Here is a 20,824-nt window from a genome sequence, read left to right as displayed (position 1 = left end):
TTAAAGTTCTTTTTCCTTGTTAGAATCCAAGCTATTTTTCAAGAAATTTTTGAATCTGTTTTGCTGCAATATTTTCAAACATTGTAAAGAAGACTGGCAGAAAAGATAGAGTGGTAATTCCTCATCTATTCTGTCGATCACTTTTTGAATAATAGTTTTATGTCAGCATGATTCACTTTATCTGGAAAACATCCTTGCTCAAAATATTGGTTTATTATAATCGATAGTGTCAGGGAAATGACATTGCACAGATATGGGTATTTCATCCCACCCAGATGAGGATTCTTTTTTTAAAGACAATATTTCATTTTTTTTCCACGCCTCTTAGAGTAATTTTTTCAGATTGTTTAAAATGTGTGTTCACATTCTGCTCCAATTTCTCAGTTTTTTTATTCCTATTTTAAGTATTAACACACTAACTACAACCCTCTATTGTGAGTGGCTACTGAAAAATTTCATGGCTCCATTTCTCCTGTCTTCATTTGGGACTACATATTAGATAATTTTTTTACCACTGTTCTTTGTAGGTATATATACCAACAGCACTCGTTACGTGATAACAACAACTATACATAACAGTAAAGGCTATAATACATGCAACAACTGATTAAACTATTGCAACTAGCAACAGTGTGACACAGGTAGAATAATGTAAAAGTTACTTGGAAAGATCGAAAGTAATAGGCCAGTTTGATAAAATTGTAGTGAATTACCGATCATGAGTGTATGTGGAAATATGACCATGATTTTGTGTGTAGCTTAACAATGAAATGCTGTTAGTATCTAGCAACGGATACAGGATGTGTTTCGCGATATCGATGTTATAGCTTTAGTTATTTATTAGGAACGACGATGTTTAGTTCAGTTTTGTTTCGACAGAGATCTTTAACATAGAACTGATTCTCATCCAATTCCTGAGTGGATTTTTATCTTCTAAATTTTATAAATGACTTCCCAGTTCACATGCTGAAACCAATGATTGTAGAACAGTTTTCGTAAGACTGATGTATTTGCAAGCATCTTCATACTTTTCGATTCATGTTTCTAGGCAGCAGCTTTATCGTAGCAATAATTTCAAAATGAGAGTTATTAGATGTTTCATTTTTCTGTGACTCAAATAGGAATCGCGTCAGAAAATTTAGATAAAACGCTGTACATTTATTTCGTCTATCAAGTGCTACTTTGAGCTAAATCACATTTTCAAAACTAACCAGTTTTCAGATTGGCAATGTTTCCTTGACTACATTTGTTTCCATGAAGCTCCGATAGTTTTAACTTATTCGAGTCTACAAGTATTTGAGAAAGTAGGTCATGCAATATGTCTTTGTCTGCGCGTTTTTGATATCGATTAAGACATTATCTTCCGTGTCCTCAGATCGATATCGTAATACAGGTTATCTACAGAACCTGAGACAAATGTTAACAATAAAGCGCCGTGAATAAGTTTGACAGTACAGGAAGTGTGTGGGTTCGAAGTTTGACGTTTCTGTGTTTTCTTTGGTAGTGTCTCTGTTTACGTTATTGTTGTCAGTGCCGTGTCTATTAGGAATACAGTGTTGTTTACCGAGGAATGCAAGGCTAGCCTAATAGATGAATTTGTAATCAATTGACTTGATATACAGTAATATTATGTTTTCTGCTATGCAAATGCCGACCATGAAGTTCCATTCAAAATTTCGATCAGCAGTGATGCGCAGGGACTGATGGGTAATCAGCCATATTGTTTTATATCGCGGAGTACAAAATTGAAGTCAGTAGTGCGCAGGGTGCGGAGTTGAAAGTGTAGTTCACAATGGCAGGAAATGCGGGAATGGAGCAGCTAATACCAATAGTGAACAAACTCCAAGATGCGTTCACTCAGCTTGGCGTACATATGCAACTGGATTTGCCCCAGATAGCAGTGGTAGGAGGACAGAGTGCGGGCAAAAGTTCGGTTTTGGAAAATTTCGTCGGAAGGTGAGCAGTAGAGTTTAGGCTCTGTCTTAAAGTGAGTATTACTTAGTAGGTTTTCAAAATTGTAACGATTACAGAGTGTCTTATCTTTACATCGAACATGACAGCAGGTTATGCTATACTTGCAGTTTACTTACGCATTAGTTGGTATGTGCTTCCTGAATCGGGCATAAACATACCTGGCACGCAGACGATGTTTTTCATTGATGCACGTTTTTTCAGGGACTTTCTACCTCGAGGTTCAGGAATTGTCACACGAAGACCCCTTATTTTGCAGCTTATAAATAGTTCAACTGGTAAGTAAGCATGTCGTTTGTAATATCGAATACGTAAACTTAGGGCTAAAAGTGGGCGGATGGAGCATTAGATAACAATTATTGTCGACTACATATTATTGTTCGTTAGTGCAGTTACTCTGTTTAGGTTAAGTCTTACGTCAAAAAATTGATCGGGTAAGAGCTTTTCATGTAGTAGTTGATGGTATGCCGAGCATCGAAAATTTTTGTTATTTGGCGAGACAGTCCTACTTGCTGCTGTAAATCTGAATAATTCGTGCTAGGATTGAAACACGGCAGGAACATGCGTTCAGTTTAGAAATATAGTAATCTTATGTCAGAAGTTGCGTTGTTGGAGAATGATAAAATAGGTGTGGTACACACATTTTCGATTGATCAGACATTTATTAGTAAAATGTCTTGTTCAAGACACTTTGTTACTTTGTCTACCGAAACGCCGTTAAGTGCGAGCTCAGGTGTAAAACACTATTAGTTTATGAATGCAACTGATGCGAGAGATATTTGTCCACTAAAAATTGCAGTTTGGCTCGTCCGTTCCGTTTTTTGTGAATGACATTTGTGTGCGCAGTCCCATGGATATGCAATTATGTACAGAGGCATATCCGTTATGAAATGAAAAATTGGTACACTCTTTCATTAGAGGCAAGTGAACACATGTTTATACAAGTTTTATGTTTTCACTTGTGCATAAAGGATAAGGTTTTTGTTACTTGCAGACATAAGCACTGTGTGAGATTCTAGGAACTTTTAATATTTGTTCAGTGAGCCAATTTGCGTAACTTTTTTTCCACATTCTGTTTTTAGTACACTTGTGATAGAATTTACTATTTAACTAACACAAATTTCAATTCTACATGGTCTCCTGCAATGCAAGTTATAAATACATTAGCATCTTAAATCTGTATTAAAGTTATTCTGTGTCTAAAACAAAGCTGTCACTACAGTATCCTTTTTGTAGGAAACCACGTATTCAAAACCAGAGCGCTTTTGGTCATATCATGTTTTTGAGCATCCTTTTTTATCTATTTTGTAGAGTATGCAGAATTTCTTCACTGCAAAGGGAAGAAATTTGTTGATTTTGATGAGGTTCGCCGTGAAATAGAAGCGGAAACAGACAGGGTCACTGGATCTAACAAAGGAATTTCCAATATACCCATAAATCTTCGTGTCTATTCTCCAAATGGTGAGTGTCAACAGTTGAAAGATGCACAGCAATGACTACTTTCTAAAATAATTAGATAGTATTTCATTTAAAAATAATAATGTATGTTTTCAATTATTTACTCACCTTGAAATCTTTCTAACCTGTGAGCATGATTTTGTAGTTAACTATATCAGCCTCTGTGTAATGTACAAAAACACCTTACACTTTCACCTCAGTGTCTCCTCATATACAGCAATTTCTTAATGAATGTGAGAAACAAGACACTGTAGACAGTCAAGGAATTAAAAGTGAACATACAAAATCAGTAATTTTCTACATGACTTCTTATACATTCATTTTCGATATAAACAGCAAATGAGCGCTTTGTTACAGGATTATATTTGTTTGTTTGTTATTATCATTATTATTATTATTATTGTTATTGTTAGTTGAGAAACAGATATTATCACTTATATTGTAAGCAATTTCAATGTCCTCTTCAGAGCAATAGGCAAGACCTTATGGGCAAATCTTCGATTGTGATACATGAACCAGTTGCAAAGCTGATGAGAACAACTTTCAGCCAGCAGAAATAAGTTGTTTGTGGAATGTCAAAACCTGTAGTGACCAACTAAAGATGATGGAAGGAACTACCTGGAACAACACATTGACCCAATTGGAAAACAATTTAGGTAGACAGACAATGAGAGAGAGAGAGAGAGAGAGAAATTTATGAGTGCAGCAGGTTGGAGGCCTAATCCATAATGGAACACAGTTGTCATTACGTCAAAATGAAAAACTGCAGCTTGTCTGCAGTAAAAACCAAGAGGGTACTGTAACTCAATTGTCGGCTCAGTGCTGCTGAATATTTTGCAGAGCAATAGGTTGCATTCACTGTGTGATGTTTTTCAACATGTGTTTTATAATAATGAGTTGAAGCTGATCCCTTATGTTCTAAACAAAATAGTCTTTGGTTGTGCAATGTATTTGGATGGGGAAGGAGAAAGTGACAGCTACTGCAGAAATGCAACTCAGTCACTACGTTTTGACCGAGTTAGGTGACTCAGTTGTTAGCGCACTGGACTCGCATTCGGAGGACGGTGGTTCAGTCTTGCATCCGGCCATCTTGATTTAGGTTTTCTGTGATTTCCCTAAATCACTCCAGGAAAATGCCGGGATTGGTCCTTTGAAGGGGCACAGCAGACTTCCTTCCCCATCCTTCCCTAATCTGATGAGACCGATGACCTAACTGTTTCATCTCTTCTCCCAAAACAACGCAACTCACTACGTTGGGATATTAGAACAGAAATCAAAAGTGAAGCCAACATAATAACAAACATGTGATGCGACTAATAAGATTTGTAGTTGTAGTGTAAGGAGCAGAACGATAAGGACAAATGTAATAGAAAAACTCATTTGAAATTTAATTTTATCCATATTTCGCAGCTTAGCTTCGAATGTGACTGTATTCAATACTCTGGAGGTATGAATTAAAAAACTCCTTCAGTCTCGTCTTTTCATGTTTTATTAGGTACGTACCGTGTACTTAATAAAACACGAAAAGTTGTGTTTGAAGACATTTTTTAATTCATTGGAAATTTTCCTTACCTGTCTTCATACATGTTTTATTTAAATTTATTTCTCATAAAAAGTTTGTGTGATGGACCGCATTTTCTGGAATAGGTGATGCATGTGAAACAGTGCCTTGAAATTTTTTGGCCACTCTGGAAGTTATTTGCACATATCATATCACATGTGACTTGACAACTGTTTATGTATATCTGTATCAAATAGGATACAGATTGTTCACGTGCCACATAGATAACGCTGTATAACTGTTAGTAAGGGGGGGGGGGGTGTAGAAGCATTTACTTATTGTGTCTGATAAATATTTAATGGTTTGTTGCTCAGTTAAACAGGGGTGTGTCACAGACAAATGTGCCAAACTGTCCAAAGTTGCTCAGAGAAAACAGTTCATTGTTCGAAAAGTTGTAATTGTCTTCAGAGGTATGGGATATGTGAACAGAATATTCGTGAAGCAAAGATATAGAGATGTCTTTAAGGTTTGAACATATTATTTTGCACATTTTATTGATTGTAAATAAAAACACAGTAAATTTTTCTATTAGTTTCATTTAACAGAAATCCCCTTCCCCTTTCTGATATGCACAAGATATCCTCAATTCATTAATTGCAAGGGGGAGGGGGGATTGCGGGACACCCACTGAATCACCGCTGAGTCTACCCTTCCAACTCGATCCATTTATGTGAATGTCACATAGACATGTAGGAATGCTGCAAGAAGGTGGGTGGTTGGAGGGGGGGGGGGGGAGAGAGATGTGTAAGAAATGTGATGGTGTTAGGACCATGCAGCTGTCCATTGTTAAGCAGAAAGCTGTCACTGGTGGCTTAATTTTTTTGTGGTACAGCTTTCACATAAATAAAATTCCAGTCATTTTGTATTATCTGAAGAAGATACGAGGTGGTTATAATTAAATTGCAGCCACTCATAGAGGGCCATTGTGGGCTGTAATTATCATATGACAGCAAAACTTGGTGGTGCAAATCAGTTGCTGTGAATGCAAGAAAGAGGTATAGAAATGTTTTCCTACGTAATGGATTAAGAACAGGATGTGGGCAGAAAAGGTCAAACAGTAAGAAATGCATAATGTTGATGTTATTAACCACTGCTTACACAGTTTATTCAGTGTGAGCACTGGAGACATTGATGAGATGCTGTACAGTGCACGTGGTGGCCACAATTGGAACTAATTTTTTCCAGTGTACATCAGTTCTGCACTATTGCGTTAGAATATCTACCAAGTTTCACTGCCATACAATAATTACAGCCCACACTGGACCTCTGTAAGTAACTGCACTTTAATTATAACCACTCAGTACCTTTTGAGATCACAAATATGGGCACTAATATTGCTTAATGACAAGTTCTGGCTTTGAATGCAGTCCCATCTGATCATTTCCTCCACTCCATATATATCTGTTTTTCATTTATACATGCTATATCATTGCAGTTTGTAATAAGAAAAGAAAGCCCTCTCCCACCGCAAATATTCTCAAGAGCTGCTGACAATGTCCAACCAAACCTTTTTTTCCTGTAACTTGTTGAGATTTTCTACCTCACTGAGAGCTTTGAATATCAAGGGTATTTTGATTGCTTAAGTGCCCCTCACTTTTTCACTGAATGAGCACACAACAGTTGTATCCAGCATACACTAAAAAGACTGCAAATGTCAACAATGTTTTCATTAGTGACACATATCCATGGGTGAAGTCTGCAAATTTCTCCTACAATATTGCGAATTATGTGAAACTTCTTTGTCTAATCGCTGACATTGAGCCTTGACAGGTAACAGTACACTCTGTGCTTACAACCCAGCCAAAATAGCAGATAATGTGACTTCATTGTTTATGAGAAAATGAATAATGATGCATGGCTCGTTCATGATTACAGTTGTTGAGGAAATAGTTGTTTTCACTGGATGAAAATGCTCTGGCCTTCAGTATATTCTCATCGGATTCTGTCTTGTGCCCACACCACTCAATCTTCCAGTGACTGAGGGAGGTGGCGTAGTGGTATCACACAGGTCTCACCTTTGGGAAGGCTGTGGTTTGAACCATTTAGATTTTTCGTGATTTCTCTAAATGGTTTAAGGTAATTGCTGGTGTTATTTCTTTGACAAGTACATGGCCTATTTTCTTCCACAGCCAGAGCTTGTGCTTCAGCTCTGATGACTTTGTTAATGGCACATTAAACCCCTACCCTTCCTTCATTTCTTTGTATATTCCTGTGTAGATCTGATGAAACTCTTTTTAATGTTCAAGGTCCTTGTAGGAGCAACAACAGTGGTTTTTTGGGCATGTGCTGCAGTTTTGAATTTCTTACCTTGCACTACGGTATTTAAGTAATCGACGCACAAGTCTTATATCTGAGAAGTCGGTGAAAATATTTTGAGCTGAACATAATTTCAGAAATCAACCTTCATATAACTCAGAAAAAGTACTTGCTGCAGCTTACAGTGCCTCAGTACAGTGATAAAGTATGGGATATTTAATTTTGGTTGTAGGTCTTCAGGTTGGTTTGATGGGGGTGTGATTCCCTCTTTTGCCAATCTCTTCATCTCAGAAACAGCAGGGCGATTTCATCTCAGATCATACAGGTCAAGAGTGAGTGTTTCTTATCATTATTTCAAAGTTCTCTGAAGAAAAAAAAAGTGTTGAAGTTCCACAAGACACCTCTCAAAAACTAAAATATTTTGATTTTTTGATGATTTGTTAGAATGTTTTACAACTCTCTATATGAGTATTTGTGAAAATGTTGTAACGTAAGGGAAAATAATTAAAATTGTAACGAAAAAGCTACGAGTGATAGAGATCTGAAATTATTTTTAATAAAACCATTGTTCCTAATACTGTCAGACTGATTAACACACACTTCTGAGCTTGTTTCTTCTTTAAATTGGAAAAATAAACTATGAAAATTTGTAACTTTCAGTAAACTTCACAGGATGTTAACTGTCTTGAGAAATGATAGTGGAAAAGCTGCTACCTGTCGGCTATGACATTAATGCCTGAAATTCTTAACTATCAAAATATTTTTACATAAAGATGAGAAAATCGGAATTTTTTTGATATAATTATTTTCTATATATAAAAACCTCCATCCTGAATATTCTAAAAAAATGTGTGGGGTGTTAGTTGGTCATTATGAAATTTACAATCAGAGTGGGCAATATTTTGCTGTGCAAAATTTGAGAAATTTTTGTTAGACCTAGCTGCTGTCAAGGCCAAAAATCCTGGACACTTAAGTTTTTAAATTGATTGCTGATTTTGAGTAAATTTAATGCAAAACTGGTATATCTTAATCAAAATAATTATTTTACAGCCTTAGAAGTGAGTACTTATGACCACAGCAGTTGAGTCCCATAGTGCTCATTTGAACCTTAGAAGTGAGTGGGAAAACTGTTGTTCATTCAGTTCTAGCATTAAGAAAAATAGATATATAGAATAGCTTTTTATATCTTCTTCTGATATTATTTACAAATTTTTATTGTCTTCTTTCATGATTTTACTTTCTTGTGACAGTCCATGAATTAAAATTGCCTGCACTGTAACAACCAACACCACTCAGTTGAAAAGAGTTGTATAGCCAAGCTTAATTTGTACATGGACAAGGCTGATCCAACAAGAGCAGTACTTTGGAAATGGAAACTGCCCACTGATTTGTTGATGATGGCCATTTGAAAGAATCTGCCAGACCATGAGGTGTCATAAAGGAGATGGTTACATCATACAGCTCATGAGAGAGATTATTTGTCCCACCCACCACTGATTGTCATATAATGAAGTTCCACACAACAAAGTATTCTAAAACTATACTGAGGTCTCTATATATCACTCAAGTAACAGGCTGCATTTCATGTAGAACTATTCTTGCAATGTATATGCCACTCAAGGATACAGCCCAGCAGTGACTTGACTGAATTCCTACCACTGGCTCCAATAGCAGATCTCTCTCTCTCTCTCTCTCTCTCTCTCTCTCTCTCTCTCTCTCTCTCTCTCTCTTCCTCAAAACAGAATTAGAATTCCCCTAATGTACATTCATTTAGAAGTAAGGGTTTTGTTTTGTTGTAACCTTGATATAGTCTGTACAAATCCTATATCAAGAGCTTCATGCTGGAGATTAAATCTTGTTGCAAGATGATTACAGAGACCTCCTACCCCATCACATGTACTTTTTCCATGACCTGTTGCTGAAATTCACTTTTTTTTCTTCCCCTCCTATGTAGTGTTTTCGAAACTCATAAAGCTGAAAGCAGTTTTTAAAATGAGGTGCTGCACCATCGGACACATACACATGTTTAGTAAATGTGTGGCCTTTAGATGCTGTGTCATCAATTATCATGCTGACAGCATAGCATGAATATTTAATATCATGAATAAGATCATCACTGACAATAGCAAAGCAGTGTGATGTTCTGAGGAGGTGAGCAAAATGTGAATATTGACACTTGTGATGTGTGCCAATGGTAACTTAGAACTTCGTTCTGAAAAGCAACAGACCAGTTCTCAGCAAAGTCGAAATGAATAACTAATGTGTCAGTATTCTGCAAAGTGGCTGATTTTACTTTTGTTATTGCCTGTCTGAATTCTGCAAATGTGACGATGAGCTACTCCTTTTATGACCCAATGCCTAACCTCTATAACAAACTTCCTCAGGTCCACTGTCTTCTTCACCAACTCTCCTCCCTGACACAATGCGTAGGTTACGTCGTTGTCATTATCCTGAAGGTGTAATGGTTCAGTGGTCACCCCTTCAGCAGCAGGACAGACTGCTCACTCCTGCGACCAAAATTTATCTTGCGGCTGTTGGCATATACCCAAAAGCATCAGGTCCATCTCTACTTCTTCCCTGTGACATTACTTGAAGCAAATAAGTTTCAAATTAGTGCAGTAAATACATGTGCATACTTCCTTCGCTGGCTGGTGTTTTACCCGTTTTGGTTGTGAGAGACCAATTTGTAAATTTCAGTTCTCCTTTTTCATAGGGTGATATGCTTTTCCTACTGATCTTATCATATATATTTTTGTCTTCTTAACATTTCCACCATTTTCCTTAAAAGAGATAACATCAACCTGATTAGGACTTTGCCTACTGCAATGTTTGTCATCACTTAGGTAATATTCCAGAGCAACATTAAGCGTATCATCTTGCAGTGGATGGCCACAGTAGGAATCTCGGTATGCCTAACACCTTTTTCATTCGTTATTTTATGAGCTTTTGAAATTAAGTAGTGAGAGGAAGTGGATATGTATCTGTGAAGCCGCTGCTTGGAGTAGCTATCTACTATCAGTGTCAGTAATTGTACCTTCTCAGTATAGGTATCTGCTTAGATAGCAATGTTTATGTTTTGAAGCCACACAGCAAATTGGGTGCACATGTTACTATCTTCAGCTTCTGCATCAAGTGCATCTACATTATACACTTCACAAAGTTTTGAAGATGTTGCTTGTGTTTAAAGTCCTTCCAGTTTTCTTTGTACATATTGGTTTCTTCTTGTGCTTCTTATTGTGCCTGGGCATTTAAGGAGGGATATATTAGGGGCTACAACAGAAATGCTAACATTAAATGCATCAACAACTTTATACCTGGGGAATATAAACATTTGCACTGGCTTCTTCAGTTTCACACTCCAGTGATGGTGATTGTTCAGGTGGGTCATTGCTAAATTTCTTGTTATAGCGAGTATAGCAATTCCTGCACAATGGATGTGATGGTAACACAGTCACTTGAGGTGTAAGATATTTCTGCAATAGTTCTATCAAATTTCCAACAATTCTGAAGTCATTCTCACTTTTCATTAACACCACCTTCTTGTGCCTTTTTCAGAGGCAACACACCTCACCATTTCACACTGTGCCTGCTTATTGACATTGCATCTACCAAAAAGTTCAAACCAAACACAAAACTCAATGCTGAATGATTCATGTGCAGGTTCTCACTTGTTCATTACGAATATAAGAGAGCTGGCAACAGTGTTGCTGACATGCATATTTTAACCTAGAAATTCAGTGGTGTGGAATATCCAGAACATTAGAAATTTTTCAACCTTTTACACACAAAAATATTGCCCACTTTGGTTGCAGTAACTACTAACACATTAACCAGACAATATACTCTGCAATTTTTTTTTTAAGTTTTTTGATGAACATACGAAGGGGGAGCTTTAAAGTAAAAGAAAACATCTGCCAGGTATCCAGTACTTCTGGTTTATTAGTTCTATTTTTGTAATTCTCTATGGTTTTAAGAGTTATTTTCAAAGTATACAGTTTTCAAAGGACTGTGCCATTTACAAAAACCAAGGTAAAATGAAACTGTTTTATTTGTTAACACACGTTATAGAGGCCTGACATGTATTTTTTCCAGAGAAATTCATGATGATGAGATGACATGCCCTATATGATTGAGATGAAATCTCCCAGTGTCAGTTTGTAATAGAAAGGTTTGTGGACTAAACATTAAAAGGTTGCTGGTCTGTTATGCAGTCATTCTTTGCAATAGGTTTATCTTTTAATTACATGTTAGCATACTTTAGTGTATTTTTACATTTGAAATCAGATAGGTGTTGTTATATCATTCTAAAAATTATTTAGTAATCAAATTTCATGTTACTTTCCTTACTAATCACCACCAAGTAATGTAAAACTGAAATTTGCCTTTTACTAGTAAGGTCACTACGTTTTTTTTGGAGAAGTATGTCTATTCTCCAGTCGTGATTGATACTAAGCTTATCTCCCACATTTTGTGTCTGAAACGTTCCACTGAACAGAGCCTATTCATATTATTTTCTACCTTACATTAATATTCATTTTGAGATGGGAACCCCCTTCATCACTTTCAACCATGCTGTTGCTGATTGTAGTAAAGTTTCCTTGTGCAATGGTGGATACTGAATTCCAAGTACTGTGTTTCCTTACTTCTCTTCTTTCATCCAATGCACCAATCCCCCCCTCCCCCAATTGTAAAGGCTCAAGTTTCATTTCTATTTTCATACTTGGGTACGAAATTCACCCCCAGTGGATAAGTGTGTGTGTAGTAATAGTTATGCTAATAACGGAAGTTGTAATAGGAAAATAGGCAGAATTTGATGCAAGACATATATTGGTTGAAACTCAAGTTTTTATACCATTATTAAAAATTAAGATTTGATCAAAACTTGGTTTTGCTGCTTTGTCATTTGTTGCTTTGTATCATGAAATCATATTAATTTTATTTTCACCCAGTATTATAAACGAAGGACAATTTAAAATGAATTAAAATTGTGCTGACAGTGCTGAATATCACCCTAATCGACCTCCCGGGACTAACAAAGGTACCTGTGGGAGATCAGCCAGCAGATATTGAGAATCAAATCAAAGACATGTTGCTGCAGTTCATCACAAAGGAGACTTGTTTGATCTTAGCAGTGACACCAGCAAACACTGATCTCGCAACTTCAGATGCTCTGCAAATATCCAAGAGTGTTGACCCAGATGGTAAAAGTAGAAAGAAAGAAACCTATTGAACCAATAGTGGAATGAGGAATGGTATATCAGTATATATGCTTTGTTATTGATAGATGTTTGAGGCATAAGGAGAGCCCATTTGACTTAATTTTTACAACTGTAAAGGGAGTTAGCCTTTTGAGAGGAACATGCTGTTCTCTACTTTGCATAAAAATGTTATCATTGTTGCTGCTATTTCAAAAGTTAAGTGTTCTTTGTATTTCTGGAAATTGCAGTCTGAATGTGTACTGCGTACTGCTAAATGCCTTATGCCAAAACAGCTATCAAATTTCATACTGCATGAATGCATGTTTGTTGTCAACTTTGTTTACAAACTGTTTTTGTAGTGTAACGCCTTGGGCTGTGTGCGTGCGCGCCCACACACACACACACACACACACACACACACACACACACACACACACACACACAATTTTAGTAAAAGTAGCTTCTCTTTGCACTGTAGTTGTAGATATAGTAGAGTTTTTGTTGCAGTTTTGAATCTGACTCTTATCGATCTACCGGGTATAACTAAGGTTCCAATTGGAGACCAGCCGCCTCAGATTGAACAGCAGATCAAGTCAATGATCATGACCTACATAACTCAAGACAATTGCTTGATTTTGGCTGTGACTCCAGCAAACTCTGATTTGGCAAACAGTGATGCTTTGAAAATGGCAAAAGATGTTGACCCAGCAGGTAACTTTTTCTTTGCCCGCCTGGAGTGGATTTGCAGAGGTGTGGAACAGTACTCCTGTGAAATAACTGTCTTGTGGCATATGAAGTACCTTATGAATGTGATGGATATTTGGTTTGTGTAAGCATTTGGTGATGGGAGGTGGCTAATTGATTGTGACAGCTTCAATATTTGCAAAGGCGTTCAGAATTTTAGCTTCAACCAAAGAAAAAATAAATAGTTTTATTACTTTCTTCAACGGCCCAGGCAGTCTTCACAAGACACTGGAAAATGTGCCACTTGCTTGGCATGATTTGCTTTTTTATCTTACATTGCCGGGCTCACTTCAGAAATACACTTTTTACATCAGATTCATAAATTCGTCTTTGTTGGTTTTTGCTACTACCTACTTGCCGCTCTCCACCTGTTACCCTCATTTTCTCTTTCCTTTCCTTTTTTAAAAACTTTTCTCCCTCTTATTTTTAAGTAAAATGTAAATATCGTGTGACTAGGACCTCCTGTTGAGTAGACCGTTCACCAGGTGTAAGTCTTTCAATTTGACGCCAATTCGGCGACTTGCACATCAATGGGAATGAAATGGTGATGATTAGGACAACACAACATCCAGTCCCCTAAGCGGAGAAAATCTCCGACCCAGCTGGGAATTGAACCCAGGCCCTTAGGATTGACATTCGTCCCGCTGACCACTCAGCTACGGGGGGGGGGGGGGGGGGGGGGGGGGTGGACTTATTTTTAACTGGATATTCCAAGAAACAAGTGTGATGGAGCAAAGTGTGTTTCATTCCCAAAGCCATAAATGAAGTAGGCACTTATATTTAAACAGTGTATTTGGGGTGCATTGTATATGAATAAAGTAAAGATATATTGCAGGTTAGTGGGAGACCTTTAATTTGAGTGTCACAAGGATGTGAATACCCAGCAATGAAAAAGCAACACATCCTCAGAATACCAAACAAACAGATAGTCACGACGATGCTAAATGTGGTTCCACATGTTGGTGGCAGACACTACAAAGGAAGAGTTTCAATTGAGAGTAGTGACTAATCTACTCTGGTGTGCTGCTGCCCACCTCTCCCTAAATAAAATCCAATTACAGATATACTATGTTAATGGGATATGATGTCATACATTGTGAACATTGACATAGATTAAGAGGTATTTCTTTAGGACTTTTCCAGAAGTCCATATCCATATTACATAAAATGTCCTAATCTTATTTCCAAGATGATTTTAACACTCTCTGAAATTATTTGGATGTAGAAAAATCTCCTATATATGTTCCAACAATGATTTGTCATTGGTTTGCTGTTCCCAAAAACTAATGGCATTACAGCTCCTCAGTTTGTGGGTTTTGTCCAACTGCAATACATAGCTTCAGAAGTCAACATCACTGTTATAAATAAAGACATTTAATAACAGTCTAGTTGGAGATGTCATTTCTGAAATAGTGCAAGACTATGGCCACAAGCAAACAGAAAATAATTTTGAAATGTTAGCAGCTGTCACATCATTAGTTTGAATATGTTGCTATCACTCTTGCCAGTTGCTGAAGTAGTTCAGACCTAACAAAATCTGCCTGTGGATTGTATGCAGGTACCAGTTTGCTGTTCAGCCTGTGTGTGATTTTGGAATGGTTTGAAACTTGTGTAGGTAACAGCTACCATACATACACAGTTGATAAGCCTGATTAACAAAAGCTTGTGTACTTTACTAACACATTGTGATATTACCACTGCCTCCCAATTGTAAACGTCATGGAAGATGTTTCATCTACCTAAGTCCATAGTTACAGTGGTAACAGTGTTGTGAATGGTGAAGTCAAAGGATAGCATATGGGAAACTGATGTAATATTTTACCACAAATGTGATGGTTTAAAGGAAAGCCAGAGTTGGTATGCAAATATATCCTAAGATGCCTGACCAGTAAGCAGAACAATGGTGTATGCTTAGCTGTAGTGTGAATTGATGGCACTGTGTTTAGAGCTGTTGCTGTCAAAATTGTCTTTAGATATTTGTTTCAAATCCTACAGATGAGTTATGCCTGTGGTGAAAGCACATAGAAATGACTGATCTATATTACAAATGCTAACCCAGTTGACGAGGCTTTCATCCTTTGGAATTCAATACATATGCATCTGGTCTGTATTGTGTAATAAACTATAGTTTCTCATGATTGATTGGTGGAAAACAATGAATTACAACCACCAACATAACTGTGGTTGATAAAGCACAGGCTGTTAGGCAGACCTTGGGTTGATGTTCGGTATATTACAACGAATAAAGAAAACAAGTTTCATTTTTTACATCCTCCGCCATTTTCTGCAGCTACAAGTTGCACTATTACCTAAAGTATTAATTCAAAAATTGACTTCAACATTAATCCCAAAGAAGTGCTAGAACCAGTAACAGTAGTACGTCAAAAATGCAACAGCAGTAAGTGGCCACATACCCCAACAGTGGAAGAATAGTCATATTAATTATCTGTAGTTAACTTGACTTCCCAGGACACCACACTGGCAACCACTCCTTGAAGCAGATAAATGCTTTGTTGATTTAAATTTCTGTCACAGTTGTGTAATTTTGCTGATGATTAGTTTTGACTGTAGTCCTTCATTTTCAAACCACACCTGCACTAATAGTGCTTCTCAAAGCAAACTTCCTCTTGACATACTTGGGTAATCTCCACACAGCACAGTCGTACACCAAATATTACATGCATGATTCATTCAACAGGTAAAACTGCACTGAATGCACTCAGTGCAATTTCATCTGCTGAATATATCACACATGTAATAAGATTTTCCCATATCTGTTGTGTGGACATTACCCAAGTATGTCATTGGAGTTTTTGCTGTGATAAGTAGTATTAGTGCAGGTGTGGTTTGAAAATGAAGGCTTCATTCCAGACTTGTCACCAATATAAATTACATGGAACTGTGACAGAAATGTAAATAAGAGTTGTTAAATCTAAGTTTTTGGTCCTTCCTCACCAAAACATTCAAACTGCATAAATATTTGCTTTTATCCAGCTCTGTAGTGCTCTTATAAATATTTGCTTTTATCCAGTTCTGTAGTGCTCTCTGTATTTCTGTAATGTACTTGTTGCATGCCAGTTTTGTTGCCTTCCCCAATGCTCTGCTCTCCTTACCATTCACTTTTTTTCCAGACAACCATACCTTATCAGTTTATATCATGGCAGCGAACATGTTATTACTTACATTAGCTGTCCACTACAAAGCTGTTATTGCTTGCGTTTTTCCCCTTACTATTGTTCAGTTATTAGTTGGTTGAGGTATTCAACTTGTTTCATAACTTTCACAGCATGTTTTTGTGTGTATCATTCACATTTCTTGAAGTAAAATTTTGCAGTTAGTTTGTTTGGCCTCAGCTTGTTTATTTTTATCTGTCCGTCTCTGGACTTTAAAATAATCTTACTTGCATGTTATTTCAGTTTATAATTTTCAGTATTATGTAAAATGCTGCCACTATGTTGTGCTCCAGTCAGTACATAGGATTTTGTGCATTATGAATGTGCTTTATTAGGCACATTTTTTGCAAAAGCTTTGTCAATGTTTAAATTGGCTGTTCAATAGAAAGAGTGGATATTTGAGTGACTGTTTATTCCCATTAATTGCTTTGTTTTTAGGTAGAGGAGTTGGGGCATATAGAATTGGGAAGGGTGGAGTCGTTACTTTCTTTGCACTTAATGAGCAGAAAAAAAACTAATGGCTTTATAAAAAAAAAATGAATCTATGACTTTGGTAAAATGTTTGTAAAGCAAAGTAAGATGTTTTCCTACCCCAAATGAAGACCTTTGTAATTATGTGAAGACTTCAGTGTGGAAAAATCTTATTAGTTTCCAATGGGAAGAGAAGGGGACGAAGTGAGGTATTTTCTTATTGTAGATAAGTCATATGTTTTCAGCACCCAAATGGCATGTGCCTATATAATTTTCTTTCATGCAAGTCAGTAACTTTAAATTAAAATTCAGCTTATAAATTTATTTAGGCAAATTAACTGACTGTAATAATTGGCATATGGCAGTCTTTTTTCCTAACTTTGCTTATGGGTAAATCTGTTCGTCAAAATAATTTAATGCATGAATTTTGCTCTCATATACAATAAATATATATTATTATGGCTTGTTAAGTAAAAAGTTTGCAACTTGTGTGTGTGCAGCTAATTTTGGCTTTGTATTAACATTTGAAGAATATATCTTATAATTAAATATTTCCCTGAGGCATTTAAGTCTCTTCATTATCTACGATAATGATCGAAGCAGAAGAAATGAATTAAAATTTCTTCTGCTTTGATCATTATCATACATGAAGAATAATTTATTTTAAATTTTCCATTTGTTCTCTATTTTCAAGAACTGACTTGTAACAAGCAGTTATTTTGAATCAGTTTAGATGCAAATGAAATCTGTGCTGTTTCTTGTTTTTCTGTATTGTAGGAAGAACACTGGAAGGCAAAAATCACTTTGAATTCAAACTCTGGTCATTTGGATAAGAATTTGTAAGCGATGTAGAGTTACACAATATCTAAAAATACGTTAAAAGGCTGTTTCACAAGTTCTTGGGTAGAAGTGTATGTCCAGTGAGACAAGTTCGTATGGAATGTGCCATACCCAATGGTTCTCAAAACTCTCGAGAGGCGTTTGGGCATACTTTTGCAGATAGTTTTTGAAACTTGAGTATTTATTCTTAAGTTTTGGTTTTGTGTTAAACGTAGGCCATACCATATTGGTGGAAAAAAATTGTTGCTTCAATTGAATGTACTTAGTGAATAGAATTGCAAACAGTCAGATTTTATGAGAGTCGAGAGTGAAGTTGATCTGGGCAATAAATTTGAGCCCTTTCTGTTTCCTGTAGATAACTTGTTCATCTAGTATCGGTATAAAAGATGCTAGTCTCCATTTGCAACAGGCCTTTCAAGAACTGAGGAGTTAAGAATAAAGATGGTTAACATTACTTTCTGGAAACATGGTTTCAAAATTTATGATACGGTGAAAGAAGGTAGAACAAGTGAATGGTTTTTGTCACCATTGTTGTTTTGTTTCACAATATAGTCCTTCGGTATGTTTCATGATGTGAAGTGATTAACTCTGTTGTACTGGTGGAAACCTAATGGTTATTCTCAGTTTTGATTCTGTTTGACATTAACTAGAATTATTCCACTGCTATATGGCAGCATGGCTGGTTCCTCTTCAGCCCATTAACTGACTAAAATTCTTTTTGGCATATATCTGTAATGGAAAAGAAATGAGTATTTGGGCTATTCTTCAGTAATTTCAGTAATAAAATTTGTCGCATTGCCTGCCTCTTCCCAGAATTCAAACTTCTGTGATAAAACTTCTGAAACAGCTTCGATGTACTGGTAGTCATTCTTGCGTAAAATGAAAATATTATACGGTACCAGAAGTTAAATATACATTGGGAATGATATTCACAGCTTTAGTCTGTTTCATTGTATATTGAAAGTTTCCACATTCCTTTATCCATTGGCTATTCTAGCAATATATTATTGGATTTCTAAAGTCTCTCCTTCCATTTTTTTTACTTAATTTTCAATATATAGGCATCAGAACCATAGGTGTTATAACCAAACTGGACCTCATGGATGAAGGTACTGACGCACGGGATATTCTTGAAAACAAGCTACTCCCTCTCCGGAGAGGGTATATTGGGGTAGTTAATAGAAGTCAGAAGGATATTGAAGGAAAGAAAGATATTAAAGCTGCTTTGGCTGCCGAGAGGAAGTTTTTTCTCAGGTATGTATTGTTGTGTTTTGAAGAATTGTATCAATTGACACATTGATATTGTGGACTACTATTGATGACTGTGTAAACAAAACTCTATATCATTTCAGTCATCCATCTTATCGTCACATGGCAGATCGCCTTGGAACGCCATATTTACAGAGAGTTCTAAATCAACAGTTAACCAATCATATTAGAGATACATTACCAAGTCTAAGGGACAAGCTTCAGGTGAGTGTCTGTGCAAGAAGTAAGAGTGTTGTCTAGAAATAGTGTCCTCTCAGATAATTAGTTCATTGCACTATTACAAGGGGCACTCCACATTAATAATAATAATAATAATAATAATAATAATAATAATAATAATAATAATAATAATAATAATAATAATAATAATAATAATAATAATAATAATAATAATAATAATAATAATAATACACTAAATATACACACTAGGCAGAGATCAGAACAAACCAACACACAGAAGAAACGCACAAAACCAGCATGGCAACACAGGTTACAGATCAGAATAGAAAAACTGAGAAAAGACATCGGACAGCTAACACAATTTATAAGAAATGAAATATCAGACAAAAAACGAAAAAGGTTAGGTAAAATCTCACAACAAGAAGCAATAGAGCAATTAGATGAAAAAAAGCAGAAATTGCAAGCATTGGCCAAACGACTTAGAAGATACAAAAAAAGTGAAAATAGAAGGAAACAAAACCAAACATTCAACACAAACCAAAAGAGATTTTACCAAACAATGGATAACACACACATTAAAATAGACAATCCACCAAACATAACAGACATGGAACACTTCTGGAGCAGCATATGGTCAAACCCGGTACAACATAACAGGCATGCACGGTGGATACAAGCAGAAACAGACACATACAAGATGATACCACAAATGCCTGAAGTGATAATTTTGCAACATGAAGTCACCCGAGCAATTAATTCTACACACAATTGGAAAGCCCCTGGAAATGATAAAATAGCAAATTACTGGCTAAAGAAGTTCACCTCAACACATTCACATCTAACTAAGTTATTTAACAGTTACATTGCAGACCCATACACATTCCCTGATACACTTGCACATGGAATAACCTATCTGAAACCTAAAGATCAAGCAGACACAGCAAACCCAGCTAAATATCGCCCCATAACATGCCTACCAACAATATACAAAATATTAACTTCAGTCATCACACAGAAATTAATGACACATACAACACAGAACAAAATTATAAATGAAGAACAAAAAGGCTGCTGCAAAGGAGCACGAGGATGTAAAGAGCAACTGATAATTGATACAGAGGTGACATATCAAGCTAAAACTAAACAAAGGTCCCTACACTACGCATACATTGATTACCAAAAAGCCTTTGATAGTGTACCCCACTCATGGTTACTACAGATTTTGGAAATATACAAAGTAGATCCTAAATTGATACACTTTCTAAACACAGTAATGAAAAACTGGAAAACCACACTTAATATCCAAACAAATTCAGATAGCATCACATCACAGCCAATACAGATTAAGCGTGGAATATACCAAGGAGACTCATTAAGTCCTTTCTGGTTCTGTCTTGCTCTGAACCCACTATCCAACATGCTAAATAATACAAATTATGGATACAATATTACTGGAACATATCCACACAAAATCACACATTTGCTATACATGGATGATCTAAAACTACTGGCAGCAACAAATCAACAACTCAACCAATTACTAAAGATAACAGAAGTATTCAGCAATGATATAAATATGGCTTTTGGAACAGACAAATGTAAGAAAAATAGCATAGTCAAGGGCAAACACACTAAACAAGAAGATTACATATTGGATAACCACAGCGACTGCATAGAAGCGATGGAAAAAACAGATGCCTATA

At 36.3% G+C, this 20,824-nt stretch overlaps 1 protein-coding gene across 4 annotated transcripts in view; it reads left to right on the top strand.

Moving 5' to 3' along the window:
• The first annotated feature begins 1,493 nt into the window (after positions 1–1,493).
• Positions 1,494–20,824, top strand: part of LOC126184958 (dynamin) — a 116,059-nt gene continuing 96,728 nt past the window's right edge. Inside the window, exons 1-6 of one of the 4 annotated variants that reach the window (XM_049927633.1) lie at positions 1,494–1,956; positions 2,176–2,249; positions 3,283–3,432; positions 12,244–12,447; positions 18,734–18,926; positions 19,025–19,145. In XM_049927633.1, the coding sequence (XP_049783590.1) occupies positions 1,793–1,956; positions 2,176–2,249; positions 3,283–3,432; positions 12,244–12,447; positions 18,734–18,926; positions 19,025–19,145 (906 nt within the window). In that variant the 5' untranslated portion in view covers positions 1,494–1,792. Of the gene's footprint in view, positions 1,957–2,175; positions 2,250–3,282; positions 3,433–12,243; positions 12,448–12,951; positions 13,156–18,733; positions 18,927–19,024; positions 19,146–20,824 lie in introns of all 4 variants that reach the window. The other 3 variants (XM_049927636.1, XM_049927634.1, XM_049927635.1) reach the window with 3 other exon arrangements.

The sequence above is a fragment of the Schistocerca cancellata genome, chromosome 4 (assembly GCF_023864275.1).
Source record: "Schistocerca cancellata isolate TAMUIC-IGC-003103 chromosome 4, iqSchCanc2.1, whole genome shotgun sequence".
Taxonomy (NCBI): Eukaryota; Metazoa; Arthropoda; class Insecta; order Orthoptera; family Acrididae; genus Schistocerca; species Schistocerca cancellata.
This window is presented reverse-complemented; position numbering and strand designations above follow the sequence as displayed.